Below are 25,222 nucleotides of genomic sequence, written 5' to 3' on the forward strand. Positions count from 1 at the left end.
AGATCTTTGGACTGGGGTGAGTGTGTGACAGTGATCCACATTCGGTCCATCACCTGTTGTGTTTGCATATTCCGCCCTAAGTGCGCTGGGGATGCCCAGACGTGGGTCCCAGGCACTCCACACCACTGGAGTCAAGCTAGCCGGGCTGATGAGAGGTGTTACCTCGAAACCGGTCCGGTCCTCGGATGCTTGATTCCGTTCTGGGAAAGACATGGCTTTTGTAGTTCGGACTGGACTGTTCCCATGGGGCACAGGGTCAGAGCTGATTTGCATATCGCCATTGTCTAACCCAGGGTGGTGTGGAGTGCAAAAAAACGATGGATTTGGGCCCAGATCTTTGGACTGGGGTGAGTGTGTGACATTGATCCACATTCGGTCCATCACCTGTTGTGTTTGCATATTCCGCCCTAAGTGCGCTGGGGATGCCCAGACGTGGGTCCCAGGCACTCCACACCACTGGAGTCAAGCTAGCCGGGCTGATGAGAGGTGTTACCTCGAAACCGGTCCGGTCCTCGGATGCTTGATTCCGTTCTGGGAAGGACATGGCTTTTGTAGTTCGGACTGGACTGTTCCCATGGGGCACAGGGTCAGAGCTGATTTGCATATCGCCATTGTCTAACCCAGGGTGGTGTGGAGTGCAAAAAAACGATGGATTTGGGCCCAGATCTATGGACTGGGGTGAGTGTGTGACATTGATCCACATTCGGTCCATCACCTGTTGTGTTTGCATATTCCGCCCTAAGTGCGCTGGGGATGCCCAGACGTGGGTCCCAGGCACTCCACACCACTGGAGTCAAGCTAGCCGGGCTGATGAGAGGTGTTACCTCGAAACCGGTCCGGTCCTCGGATGCTTGATTCCGTTCTGGGAAGGACATGGCTTTTGTAGTTCGGACTGGACTGTTCCCATGGGGCACAGGGTCAGAGCTGATTTGCATATCGCCATTGTCTAACCCAGGGTGGTGTGGAGTGCAAAAAAACGATGGATTTGGGCCCAGATCTTTGGACTGGGGTGAGTGTGTGACATTGATCCACATTCGGTCCATCACCTGTTGTGTTTGCATATTCCGCCCTAAGTGCGCTGGGGATGCCCAGACGTGGGTCCCAGGCACTCCACACCACTGGAGTCAAGCTAGCCGGGCTGATGAGAGGTGTTACCTCGAAACCGGTCCGGTCCTCGGATGCTTGATTCCGTTCTGGGAAGGACATGGCTTTTGTAGTTCAAACTGGACTGTTCCCATGGGGGACAGGGTCAGAGCTGATTTGCATATCGCCATTGTCTAACCCAGGGTGGTGTGGAGTGCAAAAAAACGATGGATTTGGGCCCAGATCTTTGGACTGGGGTGAGTGTGTGACATTGATCCACATTCGGTCCATCACCTGTTGTGTTTGCATATTCCGCCCTAAGTGCGCTGGGGATGCCCAGACGTGGGTCCCAGGCACTCCACACCACTGGAGTCAAGCTAGCCGGGCTGATGAGAGGTGTTACCTCGAAACCGGTCCGGTCCTCGGATGCTTGATTCCGTTCTGGGAAGGACATGGCTTTTGTAGTTCGGACTGGACTGTTCCCATGGGGCACAGGGTCAGAGCTGATTTGCATATCGCCATTGTCTAACCCAGGGTGGTGTGGAGTGCAAAAAAACGATGGATTTGGGCCCAGATCTTTGGACTGGGGTGAGTGTGTGACATTGATCCACATTCGGTCCATCACCTGTTGTGTTTGCATATTCCGCCCTAAGTGGGCTGGGGATGCCCAGACGTGGGTCCCAGGCACTCCACACCACTGGAGTCAAGCTAGCCGGGCTGATGAGAGGTGTTACCTCGAAACCGGTCCGGTCCTCGGATGCTTGATTCCGTTCTGGGAAGGACATGGCTTTTGTAGTTCGGACTGGACTGTTCCCATGGGGCACAGGGTCAGAGCTGATTTGCATATCGCCATTGTCTAACCCAGGGTGGTGTGGAGTGCAAAAAAACGATGGATTTGGGCCCAGATCTTTGGACTGGGGTGAGTGTGTGACATTGATCCACATTCGGTCCATCACCTGTTGTGTTTGCATATTCCGCCCTAAGTGCGCTGGGGATGCCCAGACGTGGGTCCCAGGCACTCCACACCACTGGAGTCAAGCTAGCCGGGCTGATGAGAGGTGTTACCTCGAAACCGGTCCGGTCCTCGGATGCTTGATTCCGTTCTGGGAAGGACATGGCTTTTGTAGTTCGGACTGGACTGTTCCCATGGGGCACAGGGTCAGAGCTGATTTGCATATCGCCATTGTCTAACCCAGGGTGGTGTGGAGTGCAAAAAACGATGGATTTGGGCCCAGATCTTTGGACTGGGGTGAGTGTGTGACATTGATCCACATTCGGTCCATCACCTGTTGTGTTTGCATATTCCGCCCTAAGTGCGCTGGGGATGCCCAGACGTGGGTCCCAGGCACTCCACACCACTGGAGTCAAGCTAGCCGGGCTGATGAGAGGTGTTACCTCGAAACCGGTCCGGTCCTCGGATGCTTGATTCCGTTCTGGGAAGGACATGGCTTTTGTAGTTCGGACTGGACTGTTCCCATGGGGCACAGGGTCAGAGCTGATTTGCATATCGCCATTGTCTAACCCAGGGTGGTGTGGAGTGCAAAAAAACGATGGATTTGGGCCCAGATCTTTGGACTGGGGTGAGTGTGTGACATTGATCCACATTCGGTCCATCACCTGTTGTGTTTGCATATTCCGCCCTAAGTGCGCTGGGGATGCCCAGACGTGGGTCCCAGGCACTCCACACCACTGGAGTCAAGCTAGCCGGGCTGATGAGAGGTGTTACCTCGAGTCCGGTCCTCGGATGCTTGATTCCGTTCTGGGAAGGACATGGCTTTTGTAGTTCGGACTGGACTGTTCCCATGGGGCACAGGGTCAGAGCTGATTTGCATATCGCCATTGTCTAACCCAGGGTGGTGTGGAGTGCAAAAAAACGATGGATTTGGGCCCAGATCTTTGGACTGGGGTGAGTGTGTGACATTGATCCACATTCGGTCCATCACCTGTTGTGTTTGCATATTCCGCCCTAAGTGCGCTGGGGATGCCCAGACGTGGGTCCCAGGCACTCCACACCACTGGAGTCAAGCTAGCCGGGCTGATGAGAGGTGTTACCTCGAAACCGGTCCGGTCCTTGGATGCTTGATTCCGTTCTGGGAAGGACATGGCTTTTGTAGTTCGGACTGGACTGTTCCCATGGGCACAGGGTCAGAGCTGATTTGCATATCGCCATTGTCTAACCCAGGGTGGTGTGGAGTGCAAAAAAACGATGGATTTGGGCCCAGATCTTTGGACTGGGGTGAGTGTGTGACATTGATCCACATTCGGTCCATCACCTGTTGTGTTTGCATATTCCGCCCTAAGTGCGCTGGGGATGCCCAGACGTGGGTCCCAGGCACTCCACACCACTGGAGTCAAGCTAGCCGGGCTGATGAGAGGTGTTACCTCGAAACCGGTCCGGTCCTCGGATGCTTGATTCCGTTCTGGGAAGGACATGGCTTTTGTAGTTCGGACTGGACTGTTCCCATGGGGCACAGGGTCAGAGCTGATTTGCATATCGCCATTGTCTAACCCAGGGTGGTGTGGAGTGCAAAAAAACGATGGATTTGGGCCCAGATCTTTGGACTGGGGTGAGTGTGTGACATTGATCCACATTCGGTCCATCACCTGTTGTGTTTGCATATTCCGCCCTAAGTGCGCTGGGGATGCCCAGACGTGGGTCCCAGGCACTCCACACCACTGGAGTCAAGCTAGCCGGGCTGATGAGAGGTGTTACCTCGAAACCGGTCCGGTCCTCGGATGCTTGATTCCGTTCTGGGAAGGACATGGCTTTTGTAGTTCGGACTGGACTGTTCCCATGGGGCACAGGGTCAGAGCTGATTTGCATATCGCCATTGTCTAACCCAGGGTGGTGTGGAGTGCAAAAAAACGATGGATTTGGGCCCAGATCTTTGGACTGGGGTGAGTGTGTGACATTGATCCACATTCGGTCCATCACCTGTTGTGTTTGCATATTCCGCCCTAAGTGCGCTGGGGATGCCCAGACGTGGGTCCCAGGCACTCCACACCACTGGAGTCAAGCTAGCCGGGCTGATGAGAGGTGTTACCTCGAAACCGGTCCGGTCCTCGGATGCTTGATTCCGTTCTGGGAAGGACATGGCTTTTGTGTTCGGACTGGACTGTTCCCATGGGGCACAGGGTCAGAGCTGATTTGCATATCGCCATTGTCTAACCCAGGGTGGTGTGGAGTGCAAAAAAACGATGGATTTGGGCCCAGATCTTTGGACTGGGGTGAGTGTGTGACATTGATCCACCATTCGGTCCATCACCTGTTGTGTTTGCATATTCCGCCCTAAGTGCGCTGGGGATGCCCAGACGTGGGTCCCAGGCACTCCACACCACTGGAGTCAAGCTAGCCGGGCTGATGAGAGGTGTTACCTCGAAACCGGTCCGGTCCTCGGATGCTTGATTCCGTTCTGGGAAGGACATGGCTTTTGTAGTTCGGACTGGACTGTTCCCATGGGGCACAGGGTCAGAGCTGATTTGCATATCGCCATTGTCTAACCCAGGGTGGTGTGGAGTGCAAAAAAACGATGGATTTGGGCCCAGATCTTTGGACTGGGGTGAGTGTGTGACATTGATCCACATTCGGTCCATCACCTGTTGTGTTTGCATATTCCGCCCTAAGTGCGCTGGGGATGCCCAGACGTGGGTCCCAGGCACTCCACACCACTGGAGTCAAGCTAGCCGGGCTGATGAGAGGTGTTACCTCGAAACCGGTCCGGTCCTCGGATGCTTGATTCCGTTCTGGGAAGGACATGGCTTTTGTAGTTCGGACTGGACTGTTCCCATGGGGCACAGGGTCAGAGCTGATTTGCATATCGCCATTGTCTAACCCAGGGTGGTGTGGAGTGCAAAAAAACGATGGATTTGGGCCCAGATCTTTGGACTGGGGTGAGTGTGTGACATTGATCCACATTCGGTCCATCACCTGTTGTGTTTGCATATTCCGCCCTAAGTGCGCTGGGGATGCCCAGACGTGGGTCCCAGGCACTCCACACCACTGGAGTCAAGCTAGCCGGGCTGATGAGAGGTGTTACCTCGAAACCGGTCCGGTCCTCGGATGCTTGATTCCGTTCTGGGAAGGACATGGCTTTTGTAGTTCGGACTGGACTGTTCCCATGGGGCACAGGGTCAGAGCTGATTTGCATATCGCCATTGTCTAACCCAGGGTGGTGTGGAGTGCAAAAAAACGATGGATTTGGGCCCAGATCTTTGGACTGGGGTGAGTGTGTGACATTGATCCACATTCGGTCCATCACCTGTTGTGTTTGCATATTCCGCCCTAAGTGCGCTGGGGATGCCCAGACGTGGGTCCCAGGCACTCCACACCACTGGAGTCAAGCTAGCCGGGCTGATGAGAGGTGTTACCTCGAAACCGGTCCGGTCCTCGGATGCTTGATTCCGTTCTGGGAAGGACATGGCTTTTGTAGTTCGGACTGGACTGTTCCCATGGGGCACAGGGTCAGAGCTGATTTGCATATCGCCATTGTCTAACCCAGGGTGGTGTGGAGTGCAAAAAAACGATGGATTTGGGCCCAGATCTATGGACTGGGGTGAGTGTGTGACATTGATCCACATTCGGTCCATCACCTGTTGTGTTTGCATATTCCGCCCTAAGTGCGCTGGGGATGCCCAGACGTGGGTCCCAGGCACTCCACACCACTGGAGTCAAGCTAGCCGGGCTGATGAGAGGTGTTACCTCGAAACCGGTCCGGTCCTCGGATGCTTGATTCCGTTCTGGGAAGGACATGGCTTTTGTAGTTCGGACTGGACTGTTCCCATGGGGCACAGGGTCAGAGCTGATTTGCATATCGCCATTGTCTAACCCAGGGTGGTGTGGAGTGCAAAAAAACGATGGATTTGGGCCCAGATCTTTGGACTGGGGTGAGTGTGTGACATTGATCCACATTCGGTCCATCACCTGTTGTGTTTGCATATTCCGCCCTAAGTGCGCTGGGGATGCCCAGACGTGGGTCCCAGGCACTCCACACCACTGGAGTCAAGCTAGCCGGGCTGATGAGAGGTGTTACCTCGAAACCGGTCCGGTCCTCGGATGCTTGATTCCGTTCTGGGAAGGACATGGCTTTTGTAGTTCGGACTGGACTGTTCCCATGGGGCACAGGGTCAGAGCTGATTTGCATATCGCCATTGTCTAACCCAGGGTGGTGTGGAGTGCAAAAAAACGATGGATTTGGGCCCAGATCTTTGGACTGGGGTGAGTGTGTGACATTGATCCACATTCGGTCCATCACCTGTTGTGTTTGCATATTCCGCCCTAAGTGCGCTGGGGATGCCCAGACGTGGGTCCCAGGCACTCCACACCACTGGAGTCAAGCTAGCCGGGCTGATGAGAGGTGTTACCTCGAAACCGGTCCGGTCCTCGGATGCTTGATTCCGTTCTGGGAAGGACATGGCTTTTGTAGTTCGGACTGGACTGTTCCCATGGGGCACAGGGTCAGAGCTGATTTGCATATCGCCATTGTCTAACCCAGGGTGGTGTGGAGTGCAAAAAAACGATGGATTTGGGCCCAGATCTTTGGACTGGGGTGAGTGTGTGACATTGATCCACATTCGGTCCATCACCTGTTGTGTTTGCATATTCCGCCCTAAGTGCGCTGGGGATGCCCAGACGTGGGTCCCAGGCACTCCACACCACTGGAGTCAAGCTAGCCGGGCTGATGAGAGGTGTTACCTCGAAACCGGTCCGGTCCTCGGATGCTTGATTCCGTTCTGGGAAGGACATGGCTTTTGTAGTTCGGACTGGACTGTTCCCATGGGGCACAGGGTCAGAGCTGATTTGCATATCGCCATTGTCTAACCCAGGGTGGTGTGGAGTGCAAAAAAACGATGGATTTGGGCCCAGATCTTTGGACTGGGGTGAGTGTGTGACATTGATCCACATTCGGTCCATCACCTGTTGTGTTTGCATATTCCGCCCTAAGTGCGCTGGGGATGCCCAGACGTGGGTCCCAGGCACTCCACACCACTGGAGTCAAGCTAGCCGGGCTGATGAGAGGTGTTACCTCGAAACCGGTCCGGTCCTCGGATGCTTGATTCCGTTCTGGGAAGGACATGGCTTTTGTAGTTCGGACTGGACTGTTCCCATGGGGCACAGGGTCAGAGCTGATTTGCATATCGCCATTGTCTAACCCAGGGTGGTGTGGAGTGCAAAAAAACGATGGATTTGGGCCCAGATCTATGGACTGGGGTGAGTGTGTGACATTGATCCACATTCGGTCCATCACCTGTTGTGTTTGCATATTCCGCCCTAAGTGCGCTGGGGATGCCCAGACGTGGGTCCCAGGCACTCCACACCACTGGAGTCAAGCTAGCCGGGCTGATGAGAGGTGTTACCTCGAAACCGGTCCGGTCCTCGGATGCTTGATTCCGTTCTGGGAAGGACATGGCTTTTGTAGTTCGGACTGGACTGTTCCCATGGGGCACAGGGTCAGAGCTGATTTGCATATCGCCATTGTCTAACCCAGGGTGGTGTGGAGTGCAAAAAAACGATGGATTTGAGCCCAGATCTTTGGACTGGGGTGAGTGTGTGACATTGATCCACATTCGGTCCATCACCTGTTGTGTTTGCATATTCCGCCCTAAGTGCGCTGGGGATGCCCAGACGTGGGTCCCAGGCACTCCACACCACTGGAGTCAAGCTAGCCGGGCTGATGAGAGGTGTTACCTCGAAACCGGTCCGGTCCTCGGATGCTTGATTCCGTTCTGGGAAGGACATGGCTTTTGTAGTTCGGACTGGACTGTTCCCATGGGGCACAGGGTCAGAGCTGATTTGCATATCGCCATTGTCTAACCCAGGGTGGTGTGGAGTGCAAAAAAACGATGGATTTGGGCCCAGATCTTTGGACTGGGGTGAGTGTGTGACATTGATCCACATTCGGTCCATCACCTGTTGTGTTTGCATATTCCGCCCTAAGTGCGCTGGGGATGCCCAGACGTGGGTCCCAGGCACTCCACACCACTGGAGTCAAGCTAGCCGGGCTGATGAGAGGTGTTACCTCGAAACCGGTCCGGTCCTCGGATGCTTGATTCCGTTCTGGGAAGGACATGGCTTTTGTAGTTCGGACTGGACTGTTCCCATGGGGCACAGGGTCAGAGCTGATTTGCATATCGCCATTGTCTAACCCAGGGTGGTGTGGAGTGCAAAAAAACGATGGATTTGGGCCCAGATCTTTGGACTGGGGTGAGTGTGTGACATTGATCCACATTCGGTCCATCACCTGTTGTGTTTGCAAGCCCACCAGCAGCATTTGATTTACAGGCCCTGGGCACACATGGTGCACTGTACTAAGGTCTGACAAGTAAAACAGCCAATAATAGAATCACTAATCCATAACAACAATTTACAAAGGGAGTACTTGCACTTTGGAACTGAACAACAGTGGCAAAGTGCCCAAAGCATCTAGACCAGAAAAAACATAGAAGGCAACAGCAAAAAATGGAAGGGAGACCCACGCCATTGGTGCAAAGGCTAACACGTGTCCCCTCCAGCTGAAATGTGGGGAGAACTACCCACCCTCTTGGCAGTTCTCTTTACTAAAGCAGAAAAATCCTGACAGACCATCAGCATTGGCATGTTCTGTACCAGGGTGGTGTTCCACCATGAAGTCCATACCCTGTAGGGAAATGGACCACCTCAACAGCTTTGGATTCTCACCCTCATCTGCATCAACCATCTGAGGGGCCTGTGGTCTATCTGAACCCGGAAGTGAGTCCCAAACAAGTATGGTCTCAACTTTTTCAGTGCCCAGACCACAGCAAATGCCTCACGCTCAATCGCACTCCACCTCTGTTCCTATGGAAGTAACCTACTAATGAAGGCTACAGGTTGGTCTAGGCTCTCTTCATTCAACTGTGAGAGCACAGTCCCGACACCATGCCCTGAAGCATTTGTCTGCACAATGAATTCCCTTGAGAAGTTGGACGCCTGAAGCACGGGTGCTGTGCAAAAGGTAGATTTCAGGGCATCAAAAGCTTTCTGGCAGGCATCAGTCCAGTTCACTATTTTGGGCTGCTTCCTGAAAGTCAGCTCTGTCATGGGGGCAACAATGCTGCCATACCCTTGACAAACCTCCTGTAATACCCTTTGAGTACTAAAAAGGCTCTCCCCTCTGTCTGGCTCTTGGGGGGTTCTCAAGCCAGAATGGTATCAATACTGAGCTGTAGGGGCGCCACCTGGCCGCTCTCCACCTGGTGTCCCAAGTACACCACAAAACCTGCCCGATCTGGCAGTTACTCGCCTTGATCGTAAGGGCTGCCCTCCGCAAAAACCTTCTACACTTCTCAGAGGTGGTGCAGATGTTCCTACCAAGTGGCACTGAGCACTGCAATGTCATCCAGGTAGATAGTACTGAACTCTTCCAGCCCAGCTAACACCTGGTTGACCAACTTCTGAAAGGTGGCAGGGGGATTCTTCATCCCAAAGGGCATCACCTGGAATTGGTAGTCTCCATTTGGTGTGAAGAATGCTGACCTCTCTCTTGCCACATCAGTCAAGGCGATCTGCCAGTACCCAAATGTTAGGTCAAACATACTGAGGTACCGGGCAACCCCCAACTGATTGATGACCTCATCAGCTCTGGGGATGGGGTGCACATCAGTCCTGGTGACTGAACTGAGCCCTCGAAACCGGAGTTCTGGTGTGGCACCTAGAGGGGCAGCCTTTGGGACCAAGACCACTGGGCTGGCCCAAGGGCTGTTTGAGGACTCAATCACCCCTAGCACTAACATCTTGGAGACCTCTCCTTGATGAAAGCTCTGACCCGGTAAGTCACTCTGTAAATCTTATGTTTAACTGGAGGACTGTCCCCAGTGTCCACATCATGGAATCACCACTGAGTGACACCGGGGCTCAGGGAGAACTGGTCAGAAAACTGTCCCAACTGTTGGCAATAGTCACTTTGCTGCTACGGGGTCAGAGCGGTGGAGAAGATCACACCGTTCACTGACCTATCCTGCTGCTTTGCAGCAGGAGGTCAGGAAGAGGCTCACTCTCCTCTTCCATTCCAGCATCTGTCGCCAGGAGCATGTCCTCTTTGGACCTCTCCAAGTGGGGATTCAGGCGGTTCACATGTAGGACCGGCAAAGGGTTCCTAGGAGACTGCAGGTCCACCAAGTAGGTGACATTGCTCTTGCCCTCCACCACCTCAAATGGTCTAGTCCACTTATCTTGGAGCGCACAAGGCTCCACTGGGGCCATGGCCCAAACCTTTTGTCCAGGCTGAAACTCGATCAGAGTGTCATTCTGATCATACCAATGTTTCATCTCCTCCTGGCTGGCTTCCAGATTTGCCTGAACGAGTTGTCTCAAGCGCTTAGTCTGGTTTCTGAAGGACAGCATTTAGCAATATACATCGTGGGGAGGTTTACTGGGAGCTTTCTCCCAACCTTCCTTTACTAGACTCAGAGGTCCTCTCACAGGATGGCCGTACAGTAGCTCAAAGGGACTGAACCCTCAGGACTTCTGTGGTACCTCTCTTTAACCAAAGAGGACTTCCCACTTAAGCCTCATGGGTTCACCAAGACCCATAATCATGATCTTAAGGGTGGGGATGAATCTCTCAACCAGCCCATTACCTTGGGGTGGTAAAGAGTGTAACCTATAGGTTACAGTGCACTCCTGCCACAGGGACTTCATATACTTAGATATGAAGTTGGTACCACGGTCGGACACCACCTCTCTGGGGAACTCCACCCGGGAGAAAATCCCCATCAATGCAGAACCCATCACGGGAGCATAGTCCACCAAGACCAGGATGAACCTGTTGCCCATGGATGTCTTGGGATCCAGAGGCCCCACAATGTCAATGCCCACCCTCTCAAAGGGGGTGCTGACCACAGGGAAAGGTTGGAGAGCTTTGCACTTCCTCCCACTCTTACCACTTGCCTGGAAAGTCCTACAATGAGTATCAGAACCCTTGCGCATTTGGGGCCAGTAAAATTGGGTGACAAACCTCTTCAAAGGTCTTGTCTTGCCCCAAATGTCCTGCTAAAGGCACATCATTAGCCACTCCCAGCAGGAAGGCTCTGAAGCGCTGGGGTACCACCAGCACACAGGCTGGCCCAGGCTCAGCAACTTTATGCTCGCTATACAGGAAACCATTCTCCCAGTAAATCCAATGTGATCCAAACTAATCACCTGCTCCCTGGTTTGCAGCCTGTTGCCGCAAACCGACAAGAGAAGGGCACTTCTTATGCTTCACGCAGAACTCTTCCCTGGAGGGGCCTCCTTCCTGCTGCCGATGGGTCTGCTCAGGCAGGTCCCCCAGTTCAGCCACTTGTTCCCCTGTAGGCTCCAGGGCATCCCCTTCAAGGTTTGCCTCCTCCTGGAACATGGGAACTGTGGGGCTGGTTTCCCGCGCCCCTTGCCTCTTTTTCTGGCAGGCACCTGGGCCACTCTTTCAGGCTCCAGGTCCTCTTGAATGCCCTTACAGGCTGCCATTGACCGAGTGGTCACATGTGGCCACTTGGGCAGATCCAACATCTCTAAATGAGACCACCGCTCCACCTTTGCCCAAGGGGAGCTCTCCAAAGCATTCCTAGCAGAAAGTTAACAGGCATGGCTGGCCTCACAGCTACTTTCAAGGTACCTGAGACCCCCCCCCACTCAAAGGGAACCAGTGCCACTTTTCAGAGGCACACTGAATTGTCAGCAGCAACTACAGGGTAGACTGCATCAGGATCACCTGCTCTTTAGACACCAGCCGATAACTGACAGCTGTCACACTGGCTCCGGTGTCTCTCAGAGCCTCCACACTAGTCCAATGACGGTCACCCACTGCCTGTACTTTTTAGTGTTATCAGGTATATAAGCTCTTTGGACCATCTCACTGTCTCCTACAGAAACCAGGGATATTTCTGCGGGACCCCACCCACCATGGGCACGCATCTCCTCCCCCAAGGCTACACTCGCCATTTCCCAGGGTGGTGCACCAGTGGGTGCAGTGGTTGCTGTGTTTGGACACTAAGGACTTCCTTGGAAGTAACCCACTTGACCACAACTAAAACAGGTCTTGGGACCCTTCTGCACAGGCTTACCTGGCGGGACACATGGTTTATTTTCAGCGGAAGGCTGGAAACCCTTACCTTGGTTCCCTTGGAGATTACTTTGGGGCCTTTTTTGGAACACCTTCTGTTTACCCTTGAACCCCCAACTCTTCTGCTGGAGACCCTGCCCACCCTTGTCGGGATCTCCCACAAAACCTTTGTGGACCCTGGTACTTACCCAGCAGTCCACCTCCACAGCAAGCTTCCTGGGGTCAGTCAGCTTACTGTCAATCAGGTGCTTGTGTAGCTCTGGAAAACAACTACTGAACAACTGCTCCCATGTAACCAAATTATAGAGCCCCTGCAAGTCAGTTACCTTGCCCCCCTTCACCCATCCATCCAGTGCTCTGCAAAAGTAAGATACATACTCCACCCAAGTACTTGACTCCAGCTTCTTGCAATTTCTAAATTTCTGCGTATAAAGCTCTGGGGTCAACCCATACCTGGTGATCAAGGATTCCTTCCTGGGGTTTCCCTCCCTTCATCTAGGAAGCGACCCTACAACCCGCTCCCCAATCTCTCTCAGGGACCCAGTGGGACTTCATTGCTATCTCGTAGGCCTTAAACCACTGCCCAATGTCCTCCTGCTTCATGAAATCTTTGATCGCATCTCTGGGAATGTATACTTTCCCTTAACCAGGCACTGATGGTGTGCTGCCACCAGAGGGAGTGATCTTTAGGCTCTTTGCTTTCAGCTCTAGCTCCCTCAACACTCTCTTATACTCTAAAAGCATCTTCTTTTCCTCCATGGCCAATTTCTTGCTCTCCAACTCCAACCTCTTATTCTCTAAGTCACCCTGCCCCCCCTGTTTGAGTTTAGCAAGCTACATTTCATGCACTCTGCTTTTCTCCCTGTCCTCCAACTCTTCTGGAGACAGACCCCTTGACGACACACTAATGCCTTCCCTGGGAGGCACTCCCCCTCCAGTTAGGCCCACTAACCCATCCTGCTGCCCTTCTTAATTTGCCCCCTCCACCATAGGATCCTTGGTCTGCCTACTGGCATTCCTTTCTTCAAACCAGGCCATCAGCGCCTTTTGGAATTCCTCCTTCCTAGTGAGGCCGCGGCGGGAGATTTACAATTTTTTGCAGATGGTTTTAAGTTGTGGCACAGGGTAGGTATCAGCCCTCTACTCTTCAAATTCAAGATCCACAGATGCAATGGATCCTTGTTTACTCCTACACCTTACCTCACCCCCTTACCCTTCTAAGCTCCGTTTATTTCATCTTCCGACTCTCTTGAAATTTGTTCTTGTAACTTGTAACTGTTTTAATTTTGTGGACGCTATATAAAACACAAATAATTAAAAAAAAAAATGTAAATACTCATGGTGAAAATTGGCAGTTCTCAAGATGCAAAAAAATTCCAAGGAAATCTCTACCAAAGTGTATGTGGTCGTGTAATGGTCTGCACTCCCTAGTAGTGTACACCAATCACTGTATGTGAATGACAAATGCAAGTGCAGTATTCTCGCCGCTGATAACCAATGTTAGAAATGGGGGTCTCTAGTTGGCAGAGGTAGGTACCTTTGTCCAAATTGAGGCCCTTGCTTCTAGTCAGGGCAAGGGAGATACACTTCTAAAATAACCCCTGCTCACCCTCTTGGTAGCTTGGCACGAGCAGACAGGCTTATCTCAAAGGCAGTGTGTAAAGCATTTATGAACACATACAGTAATACAGTGAAAACACTACAAATGGACACCATACCAGTTTAGAAAAATAAATACTCTTTATCAAAACCAAAACAAGACCAAACGACAAAAATCCACAATACAGGTATCAAGATATCCTCAAAAATAGCTTATTCACGAAAATAAAGCTTGTAGCAACCGACGTCATGACCGGTGGGAATCCCAAAGTATGGCGCCGACCGCGAGGTGTGCGGTGTCGGGCCCGGAGTCAAGCATACCCACAAAGAACAGTACCTTGGAATTGATGAAAGCAAAGACATTTCACGGCGTCGGCAGGTGCGGCTTCGTAGGCGCTGGCCGGCATCATCTCCTTACGACCCCAGGGGAGCTGCAGCCTCTGCTCCTTACTTCAGCGCAGTAAGGAGCAGACGGTTCCTTATTGCGTCCGGGAGATGACATCACGATGGCACTGAAACCACTGTTCCTTACGATGTAGCGATGTCGATGGATTCGGGAATCACCCAAGTCGAGTATCGGCTCCGCGATGATGAAGTCGGCTTCGGAGTCGATGCGGCAGCAGGCGTCAGGCCTACTTTGCAAGTCGGAGCAGTGATCACGGCTTCGGTGCAGATTGCGGCGTAGCTTGCCGGTGTTGCAATTTCCTTCTGTAGTAGCTGAAACAGCAGTTCCAGATGCAGAGAGACAGAAGGGGTGAAGTCTTTGTGTTCCTGAGACCTTTGGGTCAGTTCAACATCCTGTGATTTTGGGAAGGTCACTTAATCTCCCCGTGCCTACCAAAAATGAATGTGTCCTTGTGTAACGTAACTGTTGGTAGGGTAAAGTGCTCTTATGCTTTCGGGTCGAGTTTGCGCTATATAAAACTGCAACAAAAAAAAAAAAACAAGGCTGTAAGGGGGTTTGGTAGAAATTCTGAGTTTGGCAGCATTACGAAGATCTTAAAAAGGGAACAGGATTGTTAGGTGCTTTGTTTAATTGAAAACTTTTTTGCACCTCTTGGTCTTGTAAGGTAGCCCCGCGTGCTGACATATAATATATCCTATCCACCCTACAGTTAGATCTTCACTATTTGCTTTCTGTGTTCTAATTTTGCTATGTTACTTCATTCAAAATTGTGCCATTGTTTTTCTCTTTAGTTTCCATTTTTTAAATAGTGCTAACGAGTCAACTGTGCTATTGGTCCTGGTTGAGGTCCGCCAACAGGTCCTCAGGTCATGAAGGTTTTAGAGCTATGTGGCTCAGGACAGACCATGCATTACATTAAGTACATCTTTTTTGTCTGATCATTGGGGACTCAAAGAAGGTCTAGACAGAAATGAATCACTTAGTCGCCCAATACATCAATTAGGTCGCCCAATGACTGATTTGCTCATGACTGCAGTTGTTCTTCTTGGGTGGCTCTGGCATCCATACAAAAGAGGCCAGACACAACTAAGCATTAAAATTGTGGGTCACATAAAAATGGGGCATTGTGAGGACATCCTTTCTCACGACTTTCATGAAGGAATGAAGGCAGCTGGTGGTGAGTTAAAGAGATGTTGCAAATATCCTTGGTGGCTGTAAGGCTTTGATGTTAGAAGTTCAGTCAAAGGTAGGAAAGAGGCATGCAACGTTTATAATGTGTGAGAAGCAAGCAAGAGTGTTATGCAGGAGGCAGAAATAGTAATGGGACAAAATTTAACCCAGGCATTTTCAGAGGATTGAAGGAAAAAGTAATATTTAGATATACTAGAGTCTTTTTGAAAGGTACAGATTTTAGGGGATAAGTCTATAGAAGTTGAAAGATGAGGAAACTGTTTGGGTAGTGTGGGTGCACTGATGGGGTAGTCATACTGCAGAAAATGTTTCATGGGGGGTCATAGAGACGACTTAGTAAAGGTCTGCTTGGAGAGTTAGAAGTAAAATAAATAACAGGAAAAGGATGGAGGGATCATATACAGTGAAGCAAAAGTAACGAAAAAAGGTGTATGAGGATCAGGGCTTAATTTGAGCCGGAGCTTGCCGGTGCTCAGCACCGGCACCTAATTATGGGGGCCGGTCTATCACTCGGCATTAAGTGCACCTGCTCTCCTGCCTTATTTTGATTTTTTAAAGTCGTGGCGTGCGTGTCTCTGTCTTCGCACTGAGTGTGGCTGTGTGGCGCTGCTGTGTTAGCTTAGCTGGGCTGTCACTGAGTCTTGCCAACTTGCCGAGTTGCCGACTCTGAGTCTGACTGTCACTGATCAGGTCGTCGACGTGACGTCGATGATGCATGCAGCATGCAGCATACAACTGAGCTACCCTGCTCGTGCTCTCTGCTCCGGGTCCCGGTCCCACCAGTAACAGTTACTCTCTTACTCTTCTTTCTTTAAGAATTTCCACACTTCCCGGCCGCGGCGCGGATCAGGGCCTCAGTGGGCGGGAACTGTCCGGGACTTGTTGTTTTGTAACTGTTACTTTTTGCAGGGGCCAGGGGCAGGCACTGGGCAGGGCTTTGCTGCGGGGGATGGGGCTGTGCGCGCCAGAGGAAGCGACGCGTGCGCAGATTGCATGCAATTAAATGCATTGCACGCGCATTTTCTCTGCCCGCCCCAGCATACCCGCACCTCTCTTCCCTCGCCCGCCCAAAGTTGCTGGTGGACCGGCCAGGACTCGACTCGGAGTTGGGAGCGGCGAGTGGTCAGCAGGTGAGGGCGAGGTGCTGCGAGCGAGGCAGGGCAGGGGGCCTGGCAGTGGCGGCGTGAACGTGATTAATTTATTGGTGGTGGCCAGACCAGTCAGGTTTTTTAAATCATTAGAAGACCACGATCTTCGAGCGAGGCCACAACATGTGCGGTAAGTTTACATGCTTTGCTGTGATCCTCTGCACCTAGCGCAGCAAGACGGAGCTACGCCTCAGTATCCACCAAAAGCTCGGGGTTAAAACACCTTCCGAAATTGCCCTTGCACAACTATTGTGGGGGAGGGAGGGGTGTGATCCTGTAGTGTAACAGCATATTGCAATTGTATATGAGGGGGCGTGTTAAATATATCTTGGGCCCTTTTGCAGTTTTCGTAATTACAGTGCTCTTTGCGTATTCTCCCACCCTCATATCAATTTGGAGAAAGTAACACCAAGACTCATTTTACTTTTCTATGGAGAGAGTTAATTTGCGCCGCCTGTGCTTTTAGTGTTCTGTACGTATTTATCTGGCATGCCAATGTTGTAAGTTTTTTAAGTTGTGCCTAAGGGATGATATTTATTGGCAAATAAAATAGGGTTTACTGGTCATGAAGCATGTTGCTGGCGGGTAGGCCGTGCACGTTCACAAATCTCTTGCTTCCCTCGTGGTTCTTCGCATTGCACCCATTGCCTCCCCTGCAATGGCAGATATTGCTTTCCTTCCGTCCTTTCTGCAGAGGAGGGTCTCCCTCTAGGGAACACAGGGTGTCAAATGCATAGAACTAATCGTTCCCACGTAGTGGTGACAGTCGGGGAATCCTTTCTCCTAGCTTCAGAGGATTACACTCCTGCGCTGCATTCGTCATTATCCATGTAGCTTGAATAATTTGCATTAACTCCAAGCTTGATTCTTCTTTTAAAAAAAACACCTGTTCCTGTGTATTTATAATTCAGAAAAATCCCACAAGAATTCATATATGGCTGTAGCGCTAGTGCATAAGCAATGGCTGCTTGCAAATAATTAGTAGCCTGTCTCTCCTTGGAGTTCAACAGTCAAGTGTCCCAAGTCGAACAATGTGATCAGTGTCCCCACTTTGTTTTTGCCCACCCCAGCATGATGTGCAGCTGCAGCGTTAGGCAAACGAAGCAAACCGTGTGTACAACAGGCCTCAGAATAATTAAATAAACGTAAGTAAGTAAAGGTATTGTGATGATCGTAACAATACATGAAGTATTGGAACTTCATAAGATTATATCTCATGATGTAAGGCAGAGGTCTTCAATCTGTGGGGCGCGACCCCCAGGGGGGTCGTGGAGTCCTTGGAAGGGGGTCGCAGATTCTGTCAGGGGCATGCAATTCCTGGCTTTGGGCTGATGGAGGGTGCTCATGGCGGAGGCCTAATTCACACTGAGGTGTGAAAAACATCAAAGGCTCATTAACAAGTAGAAGGTCTTTTAAAGAGCTGTCAAGTACTCGGGTGTGGCTGTGTGTGTGTCCCTTAAACGGTTTCAGCCGGGCTTACACACAGGAGCTGGGGGAGGGGGGGAAAAGTGGGTGGGGGTGGGGTCTGGGGGAGCAGGCTGTAGTGTAGCCCTTTGAGTATAATGGATGTTGCGCGCCTGGAGCTGTGGGTCCCGTGACACGTCCCCCCCTCCCGCCCCCAGCAGGGAGGCACAGAGATGGGGAAAGAAGGAAGAAGACACAGAGATACTGCCCCCCCCCCCTTTACCCCCCATGAGAGTCACAGAAAAGGTGGGTGGATGAATGATGGGTGGATGGATGGATGGATGTAAGGATGAAGGATGGATGGATATGTGAAAAGGTGGGTGAATGAATGACGAGTGATGGATGAATGGGTGGATGGATGGATGGATGAAAGGGTGGATGGATGGATGAAAGGGTGGATGGATGGAAGGATGAAAGGGTGGATGGATGGAAGGATGAAAGGGTGGATGGATGGATGAAAGGGTGGATGGATGGAAGGATGGAAGGGTAGATGGATGAAGGATGTATGAATGGATAAAAGGTTGCATGGATGAATCATGGATGGATGGATGTGTAAAAAGATGGGTGGATGAATGATGGGTGAATGGATGGATGAAAGGGTGGATGGATGGATGGATGGATGGATGGATGGAAGGATGAAAGGGTGAATGGATGAATGATGGATGGATGGATGTGTCAAAAGATGGATGGATGGATGGATGAATGAAAGGGTGGGTGGATGGATGGATGGGTGGATTGATGAAGGATAGATGTATGGATGGGAGGATGAAAGGTGGATGGGTAAAGGATAGATGGATGAAGGATGAAGGATAGATGGATGGATGGATGTATGGATGGATAAAAGGTTGCATGGATGAATGATGGATGGATGTGTGAAAAGGTGGGTGGATGAATGATGGGTGGATGGATGGAAGGGTGGAGGGGTAAAGGATGGATGTATGGATTGAAAGATGCAAGGGTGGATGGATGGATGGATGAAGGAAGGATGGATGTATGGATGGAAGGATGAAAGGTGGATGGGTAAAGGATAGATGGATGGATGTAAGGATGAAAGGGTAGATGGATGGATGTAAGGATGAAAGGGTAGATGGATGGATGTAAGGATGAAAGGGTAGATGGATGCAGGATGGATGGATGGATGGATGGATGAAAGGGTGGATGAATGGATGAAAAGGTGGATGGATGGATGGAAGGATGAAAAGGTGGACGGATGAAGGATGGATGGATGGATGGAAGAAAGAAAGGGTGGATGGATGTATGGATGTATAAAAGGTTGCATGGATGAATAATGCATGGATGGATGTATGGATGGATAAAAGGTTGCATGGATGAATAATGGATGGATGTGTGAAAAGGTGGGGGTGGTGAATGATGGGTGGATGGATGGAGGAAAGGGTGGATGGATGAAAGGGTGGATGGAGGAAGGATGGATGTATGGATGGGAGGATGAAAGGGTGGATGTATGGATGTATGGATGGATGGATAAAAGGTTGCATGGATGAATGATGGATGGATGTGTGAAAAGGTGGGTGGATGAATGATGGGTGGATGGATGGATGGATGGAAGGGTGGATGGGTAAAGGATAGATGTATGGATGGAAGGATGAAAGGGTGGATGGATGAAGGATGGATGTATGGATGGAAGGATGAAAGGGTGTATGGATGGAAGGATGAAAGGGTGGATGGATGGATGAAAGGGTGGATGGATGAAGGATAGATGTATGGATGGAAGGATGAAAGGGTGGATGAATGGATGAAAGGGTGGGTGGATGGATGGAAGGATGAAAGGGTGGACGGATGAAGGATGGATGGATGGATGAAAGGGTGGATGGATGTATGGATGGATAAAAGGTTGCATGGATGAATGATGGATGGATGTGGGAAAAGGTGGGTGGATGAATTATGGGTGGATGGATGGAAGGGTGGATGGGTAAAGGATGGATGTATGGATGTAAGGATGGATGTAAGGATGAAAGGATGGATGGATGGATGTGTGAAAGTGCGGATGGATGAATGATGGATGGATGCCATGAGGTCTAACAGGCGCATTTATGGTTGTCAAAAGTTGATGATGAGGAGTACCAGTTTCTAGAAACTTTTGTCGGAAGGGGGTCCTTACGCCTAAAAAGGTTTTACAAGGGGGTCTCGGCATCAAAAAGTTTGAAGACCTCTGATGTAAGGAATCATGGGTCACCGTCACGCATACTAGATGATGAGCCAGGGCGACAGGCAAAGAGATACATGCAGGTATTAAGTATTGCATAAATAAACCGACGTGAACTGAACATCCTGTGATTCTGGGCAAATCTCTTAATTTCCCTGTGCCTATAAAAAACATAACCTCTCCTGCTTGTAATGTATCTGGTGCTCATGTAGCGCTCCAATACCTTTAGGTCGAGTTTGTGAATATGTAAAAAAAAAACTGCAAACCCAAGGTGGGATGCTTTCCAGCAAAGCAATGCAGCCGCTGAAGCGAGGGATCTCAGTTCATAGTTCATTTTAACTTTGCCTTCACGAGACCTCAGCATAGTTTTGAGAGCATTTATCCAATAATGTGTTATGTGATGTTTTATAGATATCGCCACCACATGCAACTCGTGGCCTGCCTCAGAGTGCAAGAATCTAAAAAAGAAAGCTATAAACTTATACAAGCAGGTACCAAAACATGAATAACACTGATCGTCACTATTAGACCATGTTAGCATATGTATTTTCCAAAATGTAATGCTGTTACAAGTGTTATCTAACTGCCCCTAGTATGTGTCACAGGGTTTGAGCATGTACAGAGGGGCTGAGCACCTGGATTGTCTGCCTTTCCAGCCCTGAAAGCAACTCACTCTGCCCTCCCTCCCTCACAGTTCACTGTGCCTCAGTGAGTCAAAGCAGGAGTTCCTCTATCCACGTTTGTTCTAGGGTGCCTATCAAAACCACTTAAGATTAACTCTATTATTAAAGCAGTGGCGCACTCGCATCACTATCCCACCTTCAGTTCTGTGGGGAACACAACCTACCACCTACCTAGGGTTGCAGGATAGAATATTTCACACTATTACATCTGGCTTTCACCAGTGCCAGTTGAGGAACTGAGTCAAGCGATAGAGGAAGTGGGTGGAGCCAGTGGAGGAAGTGGGTGGAGCCATATGCAGTGGGTGGGGCCTCCTTAAAAAAATTTGAGCACCTGCACTTAATATTTTACAAATTAAGCACTGATGAGGATAGTGGTTAAAAGAGGCCGGGGAAGGAGAAAGCGGTGGGAAAAGTATGGAGCAACACATCCCTTAAGATTGTATTGAGGGGATGAAGGTCTGAATCCTAGAGTGGAGAACGGGCTGGGGTCGTTTAGCATTATGGAAGAGGGGTGAATACCCAGGGAAACATGCACTGGAGTGAAAGGATGTACAATACACATTGACAGTGCTCAGATTAAGAAGAGGAACAGACAAACAGGAAATGACTTAAAGGTAGGCTAGGAGATCACTTTAAGTGAAAGACACTGGGGTATATTCAGGTTATGGCAAATAGGAAATATCTTACAAGAACCAGTAGAGCAGCTTGCGCTGGAACGTGAGGCTGATGGAGGCGTTGTTGATGTCAAACACAAGGTCTTGACTGGGCTGGAAGTGCAGATCAGAGTTTGAGAGCTCCAGCTCAGTCACCTTCACACTGTAAGGAGACGAAGAGATGAGTATTCTGGCCCACATCCACCACCCTTCCCACATCCGGGCCCATCCTGCATCCCTTCCCAATCTCTGTGCATGCACCCCGATTCCACAATAAATTTGTCTATTTCTGCAATTTCGCAATTTTCTGCCCATCGCACATCTTCCCTGTTCAACACATGGCTTTGCATGTAAATTCTAGTCACATCTTACCACTGTCAACATCTACTCTGAATATCACCTGCTAATATAGTGAATTTACCATGCTACAACAGTAGATTTGCATATTACATAATTTTTAGGTCAATGGGGCACTTCGTAAACCACTATTGATGAAGCTAATAGGTCTGGCCTTGGCAAGCTATGTTGTTGGAAACACCTTGTATTTCTTTATATTTTTGAGCATTTGCAATATTTTTTAAAAGAATAAAAGGAAAGAAATATTACAGGCTAAATGTCCAGGTATATACTTGCAATTAAAAATCATTTAATGTGTGGATATCTTTGAATGATATTGTGCATACTTTATCATTGTGTTACTGTTGCAAGATGGCCGCCAGGTTTCCAAGTAGCATGTCAACCATATTGGAATGGTGAAACAATGCACACATAGGCATTAGCTTCAAAGGATAGTTTTTGTGCAGGATAGTACCCCTTCTTGTAAATAAAACTATCCTGACCAAAACGCAGGCACCCTTGAGCCAGGACTTAATGGTGCCTGCGTTGAGGCTAGACAGCCTCAAGTGGCCCAGAGTTAGGGATGAGCAGAACTCTCCTCCCTCTCTCTCTCTCTCTCTCTCTCTCTCTCTCTCTCTCTCTCTCTCTCTCTCTCTCTTTCTCTCTCTCTCTCGCTTGATCTCTCTCTCTCTCTCTGGCTTGCTCTCTCTCTCAATGCAGGGCAACTACGATTGCTGCACTTTGTTGTGTGAAATGTTAGTAAATATTCTCCCGGTGCTTTATTTGGAGAATAAATATATAGAAAGGGATAAGAGTTTTTATTAGGGCCACAACGCAGATGACCACAAATTAAATGTTTGCTGAACACCAAGGCTGCCTAGGCCTAATTTAATGGCTTGCTTCTTCTGCCATCTTTCACTTCCTGTCTTTATCTCTCTCTTGAGGGTTTTTTGTTTTTTACATCTGGCTTAATCGTGCAGCTGCCGCAAGACCTACTGCTTCCAAATTGTTATCCAAATCCACCTAGAAGAGTACCATACTCACTGCTGTTGGCTGTATATTCTGTTTTCTGTGGAGAGCTTACATTACAATGCAACATGAACTGTTTTACATCTAAAAAGTACTGTAAATCATCACAAACTAAACTCTTTCTATCAAAGGTGCATTGTATACAGAAAGCAATCATTTCTCATTGTATTTCTTTCCAATGAAGCAGGCTATTTTTGATGGTCAGACCTACTGGCTTTGCCAATGCTTGTTAATCCCTGTTTTCTCCCTTGGTCTCTGTTTTGCGTCTTTCTCTTCCTCATCGTTTCTCTCTGTTTGTCTCTCTCCTAATCTGGGTCAATATCTGATTATGAAATATAAACCTCGGTCCCAAAAAATGAATGCCATGGCCTTTCACAAGTGAACACTGGAACAAATTAAGCACTGCATAAACCTAAAGCAATATGGAGGTATTGCTTCCCCATTCCAAGCCCTGGAATTCTTATTTATCCATGACTTTTACTCCGGTGGTCCTGCATGTTTTCAAAAGGGTGAAAAAAACTAAATATTTGAAAATAACCAGAGGCTTTCAAGTTTGCCGGTGTGCAATATATTTTGCAAGCCACTTCTTCGCACGCCCCAAGCCATTATAGCTGGCAAACCGGATGTTGCATTAATACATGTTTTCGCCATACTCTAATCATCTCCCAGATCTTTACTCTGTGAATTTAGATCTTCGGTTGCCTGTACAGAAACGTTCTTTTCTCCACTAATCTCAAAAGGTGTGGGGTATAAAGTATGTGACTAGAGCCCACAGTGCAAACCCGATGGGCTAAAACACGAAACACCAAGAAGTGCTTGACAAAGACAGACACAAGGATGGACTGTAAATGTAAATCAACTCTGCACACCAGGGAAACCAGAGTTTGACAAAAGTATGACCTATGAGCAGTAGAGAGAGGTAGAGGCACTTTCTTGAACACTGTCCACCTGCAAGACACTGAGAACACTTTCTTCCCTAATTTTTATAAGGAAAAAAATGAAGACTTCCCGGAAAACTGTGGGTGGTTAAACTAAGCCATCCTTTAGAAGAAACAGCAGAGAGGGCAGCAAATCATGTCTGTGTGTGCCACCAGAAAAGATAATACTTGCAGAATTGGATCACTGTTCTAGGATTTTTATTGATTTTAGCGAACTTTCTGACTCCAGTTGGAGTATACATGCCAATTATGAGCCCAAAAGCTTGTTATCTTTATTTTCTTTTTACTCTTTTCTATTCTATATTCGTAAAATGACGCACATTGTAATGATTTTAATTAATCGAACAATGAAGAACCACACATATTTGTAGAATTGGCAGGAAGGCCCACGAATCAGACTATAGCAACAATGAACTCAACTGTGTCCCTTCATGCCCCCCCCATATGAATTTACTTTGGTGAGATGCGCCTGAGGAGCAGATGCTGCTGGACCACCTCCAAGTCTAGTACAATGGGGGTGGTTTGTCCTTGATCCCACCCCGCCCCCGCTTGCACCCTCCCGAGGACAGGACAGAGGCTACGGCACGTCAGAGCCCCCGTGACTCACTTGTTGATGGTGTAGTGGAATCTGCCTTCGCTCCCGCTCAGGTCAGGAATGGTGATGTTTTCCAGTTCTTCCGCCACAAACCGCAGGCCTTCCTGTTTGACTGTGAAAACAAAAAAGACAAATACATCGTTTCCCAAGAATCTCTCTGTGGGGGGTGGGGGGGGGGGGGGGGGGGAGAGGGAAGGCCATGAAGTGTCTCTCCACTGACGCCATACCCTTCGCAGCCAGTAAAGCGTCATAGTGTTGTCCTGAGTCTGTCACAGGAGTACTGTATCTGTAGTGCATGAAATACAAGAGCAGTGCTTAATTTGTAAAATATTAAATGCCAGGGCTCTGACCAGGAGGCCACTGCAATTTGCACCACCCATCGCCCATGCCATTGCTCCAAAACAACGACTAACCATCTCTCTCACATGTAAATGCGACAGTTCAGATTATTCCAGGTCCCCAAAAGTAAAGAAATGGGCTGGTGAGGCAGGTATTAGCAATTTTGTAATGTATATGGTTTTCCTATCAAACAGTGGTCTGCTCATCTCTAAATTACATGCGCAGCGCCACCTTGTGGCAGACTGCCCTAAGTGTTGTGTTGACAATTCGGTGCTGGGGCTGAGCACCAGAAACCAATTAAGTGCCAGCGCTCAGCACCGGAAAGCACCTGCTCAAATTAAGCACTGAACAAGAGGAAGAAGGGATGTGCACCCCACCCGGGCACCCCTGCCATCCTACTGGGCACAGACGTAGCTTAGTAAGATTTCATTTGGGGGAGGTGTGTAAGATTCATATTTTTCAATAATTATACTTGCATATAATGTTAAAATAGACGCATGAGAGGGGCTTACGGGGCAGAGAAAACGGGGAGGAATGCGG

At 49.6% G+C, this 25,222-nt stretch overlaps 1 protein-coding gene across 2 annotated transcripts in view; it reads right to left on the reverse strand.

Annotated features, from left to right (window-relative positions):
• The window catches only part of PLTP (phospholipid transfer protein), a 258,838-nt gene that overhangs the window by 129,060 nt on the left and 104,556 nt on the right, over positions 1-25,222 (reverse strand). For both annotated transcript variants that reach the window (XM_086932536.1, XM_086932537.1), the window contains exons 3-4: positions 24,356-24,455; positions 21,480-21,608 (exon numbers count right to left, since the gene is read on the reverse strand). In XM_086932536.1, the coding sequence (XP_086788662.1) occupies positions 21,480-21,608; positions 24,356-24,455 (229 nt within the window). The remainder of the gene's footprint in view (positions 1-21,479; positions 21,609-24,355; positions 24,456-25,222) is intronic.

Source organism: Lissotriton vulgaris, chromosome 7 (assembly GCF_964263255.1).
Source record: "Lissotriton vulgaris chromosome 7, aLisVul1.2, whole genome shotgun sequence".
NCBI lineage: Eukaryota > Metazoa > Chordata > Amphibia > Caudata > Salamandridae > Lissotriton > Lissotriton vulgaris.